At 39.9% G+C, this 6,867-nt stretch overlaps 1 protein-coding gene across 1 annotated transcript in view; it reads left to right on the top strand.

Moving 5' to 3' along the window:
- Window positions 1-202: 202 nt before the first annotated feature.
- LOC132016402 (olfactory receptor 51F1-like) overlaps window positions 203-6,867 on the top strand; it is a 10,762-nt gene continuing 4,097 nt past the window's right edge. Inside the window, 3 exon segments of the mRNA XM_059397676.1 lie at window positions 203-269; window positions 2,440-2,584; window positions 5,886-5,963. Of these exon segments, the coding sequence (XP_059253659.1) occupies window positions 203-269; window positions 2,440-2,584; window positions 5,886-5,963 (290 nt within the window).

Raw genomic sequence — 6,867 nt, 5'->3', positions numbered from 1 at the left:
TCACAGGGCCTCTCTTCTCTTGGGGAGCACACACCTCTAGGTGACCTACTGACTAAGAGAGGCCAGGCAGAACTGAAAAAAGCAGCTCAACTTCTCCTGGGTTTTAAACATTACTCAGAGCGAATCTATGGTGTCTGGGGTCAGTTCTAGAGTAGTTAGCTAAGATTTAAAAGGATACCTAGAGGCCAGCAAAGGACAAATCATGGCCACTTTGGGAAAAGTCAGAGGCCTGCCACGGCAGCACTCCACAACAAGTCAGATCAAACCAGGTAGGCCCAAGAAAAGAAGGCCAGAGACCCTGACAAACTAAGGGAGAAAAGGCACTAACCCCCACCCCAAGAAATAAATATTCCACCCCCTAGTCAACAACTCTCAACAAAAGACAGAAACCAAAATCCTGAGTTGCACACCTGTCCCTTGAACTTCCCACTCTCACAGCTCCAGAGTGTGCTCTCTCTTTCATAAACTCTTCACTTAAACACCAAACAATCACTGTGTCTGCTCAGTCCTTGAATTCTTTTCCTGTAATAAGACTAAGCCTCCTTCACTCCTCCAACACCCTGACTCCCACCAGCTCTGCAATGTCCTTGTGATGGTTTGGGCAGAGTCCTACCCAGTCTACCATGCAACACAAGGAGAAGAATGAGCAAGACTCTGATGAACTAGGTCTCTCTCCTTCTTTGTCTGTCTCTCTCCCTCCAAATGAGTATTCTGAGACAAAATTCCCATGTGTATGGGGATACTCCACACCAAAGAGCAATTCTTGGGACTCAAACTGGTATAACCTACAGTTCCCTTCAGTAACTAGCATCAGATTCCACAATTTAAGGGTTCAATCCTACAGGAGTAGACCTCCTACCCCACTTCAGACACCAGTCACAAGAGCAGGTCCTTGTTACCCATGCTCCTAACCAACTGGCTATAAATCAGAGGTTCCCATGACCCACTCCTTAGGCTTGATTAATTTACTAGGGCAACACAAAGAACTCAGAGAAACATTTTACTTCTTACATTATCAGTTTATTATAAGGATATAATGCAGGAACAGCCAGGTGGAAGAAATACCTAGGGCAAGGGATTGGGAAAGGGCATGGAACTTTTATGCCCTCTCCTTTATGCTGTGCTCCCCAGTCTCCATATGTTGTTCACCAACAGAGAATCTCTGGGAACCTTGTCCTCCTGGGATTTTTATGGAGGCTCCATTACATACCCATGATGATTGCTTAAGTCATTGGCCCCTGGCAACAGGTTCAACCTCCTGCCCCTCACCCTTCTTGCTTTGTGGAGGTCTGGGTGGAACTAAAAGTTCCAATTCTCTAATCCAAGGTTGGTTCTTCTGACAACCAGCCTCTGTCCTTGGGTGGGGACCCATTAACATCACAAAAGACATCTAATTGCTCTTATCATCTAGGAAATTCCAACAGTTTTAGGAGCTCTGTGTCAGAAAAAGGGTCAAAGAACTAATACATATTTATTTCTCAGTATAAATCATAACCTCACAACCTCCTTCCTTTTACCCATTCTCTTCATTTTTCAAAGTTACCTTAATTAAATCTGTATAAAATTCAGAATTTCAGATATACCCATAAGGATTATGAAAAAATTATTTCTTTCTTTAGATGCAATTGACTTTTCTGAGAAGAAAAGGATGAGGATCAACACAGTTTTTACTGTGACCCCCTTCCATTTGGAACCTTAATGTTTGTGATGTTTATTCTTCATTCTATAAATCTGGGCCCGTGATTTATAACCACTGCCATAGGCCAAACTTATTATAACTCAATGTTTTTTAACTTAGTTTCAGAGGAATAGGTATATTTATCACATATGATATATGGGTTCTTATTAAGACAATTTTCTGATCATTCGGCTCTCACAGTTCCCAGACTTCTCAAAAACAGCATGTGATTATGACTTGGTTAGTCCCTTCAGAAGGTAGGTCCCTTCCCCAATAGCAGTTACCTTCAGGAACCACCACTAGGGGCTGGCTCCCACCCACTTTCTGCGACTTTCCAAGGCAGGAGGATTCTCAGTTCTGTATCTCTTTCCTGATCTCTATCAGCTATACTATTGCTGTTGTGAAAAACAACTCCCTTCTTTGATGTGACCTGCACATCATGTATTGCTAGCTTCCATTATAAGAGGTCCTCTAATTTCATCCTCACCTAAGAGGTTGTCCATTTTATTGGTTGCAAGCCCATAAAATGAACTACTACAACTGCCTCTACTATGCTGGTCTGCTTCAGCCATTTTTCCCTCTCTCGGTCAGTGGTGGCCACATGCATTTGCCTAATAGATGTGCCAATCTGGTTTCCAACCTGCCATGCTCGTTTTGTTCCAGTCATTGGCAGCTAAATGGGGAAAAACTATGATACCACAAAGCATACTCCTCAAGAGCCCCTATTTCTTCCTGATGTCCTGGTTGCCCTTCTGCCTCAGCCACATCATCCCCTAAGACCTATTGTGAGCATGTTGCTCTGCTAAAACTGGCAAATGCTGACACCAGACCATACCTGTGGGATCTTACGGCCTCCATGGTTGGATTGGATAGATTAGTCGTTACTACACCATGTGTTATGATACTGTAGGCCATGCAGTAGCTGCCCTGGGGAGAAGTCCTGCCCAAAGTAGTTGGCACACATGCCTCTCACATTTGTGTCATTCTGTCCCTGGATATCTCAGTGCTCTGCTTCTTCTCCCATTGCTTTCATACCATACACCCAGAATGGTTTCACTCTCATTGCTCAGTGCCCCTACCGGTGCCTTCCATTTCGAAACCATTTCATGTTATCAGTTGAATTGTGAACCCCATGCCCCAGATAAAGATGTGTTGGAGTACCTCAGAATGTGATTTCATTTGCAGATACTGTTTTTACAGAGGTAGTCCACTTTAAATGAGGTCATTCTGGTGAGCCCTAATCCAAAATGACTAGTAAAGGAATATAAAACATGGAAATCTGAACACAGAGATATGCATACATACAGATAACAGATGAACACTAAGGCAGAGATTTAAATGAGGGCTCTAGAGTGAGAGAAAAAAGAACATTTCCTAACTATTTTGTGAGGCCCAAAACCTTAAAAGGGTACTACAAAACAAGAAAAAATGAAATCAAATCTCTCATTAACATAGGAGCCAAATTAACAAATAAAATATTATTTAAAATAATCCACCAAGAATATAGAACAATCATTTAATGTATTTCACCCCATTAATAGAATAGAAAGAAACAACTATGTGAATCTGTAGTAAGTTTGAATAAAATTGATGAATTCCAATAGATATTCATGTTAACTGGATAAACTGGACAGAAACTTCCTCAGCAAAAACCATGATTAATGTAGAAATGGTCAAAATATTCTCTCTGAGTCTAGGCACAGGGTGATGATGCCCACCATCGCTATTTTACTTAACCTAGCATCAAAGTCCTTAGTTAGTACAAGAAGGCAAGAAAAGTAAAGGGAGGTAACATTGTGAAGGAATCAAAACAAATTATTTACAGATGACATGATTTTGTGTTTACATAATCAGATAGAACAAACAGGCATAGCATTAGATAAGATAATTGACGTGAGTGATTATTAGTGATTAGTATTATTAAGCAACATAACAATATAAGAACAATATTAAAATACCAAGTGAATTTCATTTTTCAAAAGTTTACATTTTTATTTATTTGAGAGAGATAGAGAGAACACATAGGTGTGAACATGAGGGGAAGTGCAGAAGAAGAAGCATACCCCCCCTAAACAGGGAGTTCAGTTTGGGCTCCGTCCCAGGACTCTGGGATCATGACCTGAGCCAAAGGTAGATGCTGTACTGAATGAACCACCCAGGGGCCACATTAACCATTCATTAGAAAATGAAGTTCTCACCCGATATCATATAATAAAATAACATCAAAAGTCATACAACTTGGAATACATCAAAAAACTTTGTGAGAGGTCTCACTCAGAAAATCATTAAACCCAGCTGGAAAAATTACAAAGATATACAAATACAGGGATTTATCACTTTCAGGAATTACAAGGATCTATGTTTTAAATAGAGAGGTTCTTCCAAAAAAGGCCAACGGATCTTATTCAATCTCAGTCAACTCCTAGGAGGTTTTCCTGTGGAAGTTATGCTCACATTTACATGGAAACGTGACAGATCTAGAATGCCAAGGCACTATTACAGAAGAAGAAAACCAAAGGATGTATACTACCAGGCATAGGACACAACAGAAAACCTCAAAGCAACCATAGTCATTTGACAAGTACTCAAAGGGATTCCATGGTGATGGCAAAAGAATGCTTACTTCAGTAACTGCTGCTGATCTATGGACAGCCATATGGAAATGAGTCATGAGAACAAAAGAACACCACTGGACAGAAAATAAACAAAAGACTTGGGAAGGTCAGGCTTTTGGTCAACAACCACAGAAACAATAAACTTTCTATTGTAGGAATAAGTTACAAGTGGCACCTCTCTCTTTGCTTTGCCCACCATTCTAATGGTGTCATTTGAATTGTTTGCAAGTATTTCTTACAGAAAATTAGGCTTGCCATTACAGAAACAAAGTTTGGAAAGGCATTTCCTAAAAGGAGGTATCCCAACAAGATGAAATGTATCAGAGCTTCTACCTGATTACTCCCAAAGAAGATGCAAATTAATGGGGGATTGGGTGAGCCTGGTGGTGGGTATTAAGGAGGACATGTATGGTATGGAGCACTGGGTGTAGTGCATAAACAATGAATTTTGGAACGCTGAAAAAAAATACAATAAAAAAAATTTTAAAAGTTAACAAGGTACCAATACATCCACCAGAAAGACTAAAACAAACAAACAAACAAAAAACACAGCAATCCCACCTATAGAGAAAAAATGTGAATTAAATCAACTACTTTAGGAGCACCTGGGTGGCTCAGTGGGTTAAAGCCTTTGCCTTCGGCTTAGGTCATGATCCCAGGGTCCTGGGGTCGAGCCCCCCATTGGGCCCTCTGCTTAGCAGGGAGCCTGCTTCTTCCTCTCTCTCTCTCTGCCTGCCTCTCTGCCTACTTGTGATCTCTGCCTGTCAAATAAATAAAGAAAATTTTTAAAAAATTAACTACTTTACCCTGTCACTGCAGGGGCAAATGGCTGTAACTGGAAAACTTTTTGGTCATGTCTACTAGTGCTTAACCCAACAATTTCTCTCTCAGGCTTACAACCATGGGCAGTGCATGCATATGTTTCCTGAATGCCAAGGAAAATGATGCTTGCAGCAGAATTATCAACAATAGAAAACAAAACCAGGAATACCACCAAATACCCAGTAACAACCAAATAGATAAATTAATTGAGGTGATGTATAGCCACGGGGTAAAAATATGAATGAATGACATGAAAAGCAATGAAAATGAAAGCCCTATAATCAGATGGAACTATGTGGATGAAATCCACAAACCTAAACTATAAAATAGAAATAAAAACTAAAAGCCAGATAGAAAGATTACATTTAAATATAGCACTAATCCATTTACTTACACTGCAGAAACAGGCAACATTAATGTGTTTTGATAGAAATCTGGAAAGGAGTTGCCTCTGAGGAGAGAGGAAGAAGGATTAAACGATCTGGAAAGGTAGCTTTGGGTGCTAGTAATGTTCTGTTTCCTTAACAGGGTTGTGGTCAAACCAGTGTGTTCCAATGTGAAAATCGAAGCTGGACAGTTATGAGTGGTGCACTGGAGTGTATGTTACACTTCCACAAAATGTTTACTTAATAATAAAACCTTGCCATTCACTTTTCAACCTGGGCAAACATTTTAGAATCTTTAGACAAATCTATGTTCCAATTTTACCTCTGAGACTACCTACATAAAATTTGACAGGAACCTTACCTTTTTTATTCTTGATCTCTTAGCATTGGAAGTGAAGATACTCCTGCTTACTTGCAGGCAGCTATGGGAATTGCTGAGAGAATTCAGCACGTCGGTGCCCAGTAAATGCAATTACTATACCTTCCCTTCACTTAACAACGGATGCTGGATTTTGTCAAATGCTTTTTCTGCATCAATTGAGAGGACCACCTGGTTCTTCTCTCTTCTCATATTAGTTTGTTCTATCACATTGATTGATTTGCGAATGTTGAACCATCCTTGTACCCCAGATGAATCCCATCTGGTCATGGTGGATAATCTTTTTAATGTGCTGTTGGATCCTTTTGGCTAGGATCTTGTTGAGAATCTTAGCATCCATATTCATCAGTGATATTGGTCTAAAATTCTCCTTTTTTGGTAGGGTTTTTGCCTGGTTTGGGGATCAGGGTAATGCTGGCTTCGTAGAAAGAGTCTGGAAGTGTTCCTTCTGCTTCAATTTTTTAAAACAGCTTCAGGAGAATAGGTGTTTTTTCTTCTTTGAAAGTTTGGTAGAATTCCCCAGGGAATCCGTCAGGTCCTGGGATCTTGTTCTTTGGGAGGTTCTTGATCACTGCTTCAATCTCGTTATTAGATATCGGTCTATTCAGGTTGTCGATTTCTTCCTGGTTCAATTTTGGGAGTTTATTGTTTTCCAGGAATGCATCCATTTCATCTAGGTTGCTAAGCTTATTGGCATATAACTGTTGATAATAATTTCTGATGATTGTTTCTACTTCCTTGGTGTTAGTTGTGATCTCTCCCTTTTCATTCATAATTTTATGAATTTGGGCTTTCTCTCTTTTCTTTTGGATTAGTGTGGCCAATGGTTTATCGATCTTATTGATTCTTTCAAAAAACCAGCTTCCAGTTTCATTGATACGTTCTACTGTATCTCTGGTTTCTACCTCATTGATCTCAGCTCTAATCTTGATGATTTCAATTCTTATGTGTGGAGTTGGTTTGATTTGTTGTTGATTCTCCAGTTCT

This window comes from Mustela nigripes, chromosome 1, assembly GCF_022355385.1.
Source record: "Mustela nigripes isolate SB6536 chromosome 1, MUSNIG.SB6536, whole genome shotgun sequence".
Taxonomy (NCBI): Eukaryota; Metazoa; Chordata; class Mammalia; order Carnivora; family Mustelidae; genus Mustela; species Mustela nigripes.
This window is presented reverse-complemented; position numbering and strand designations above follow the sequence as displayed.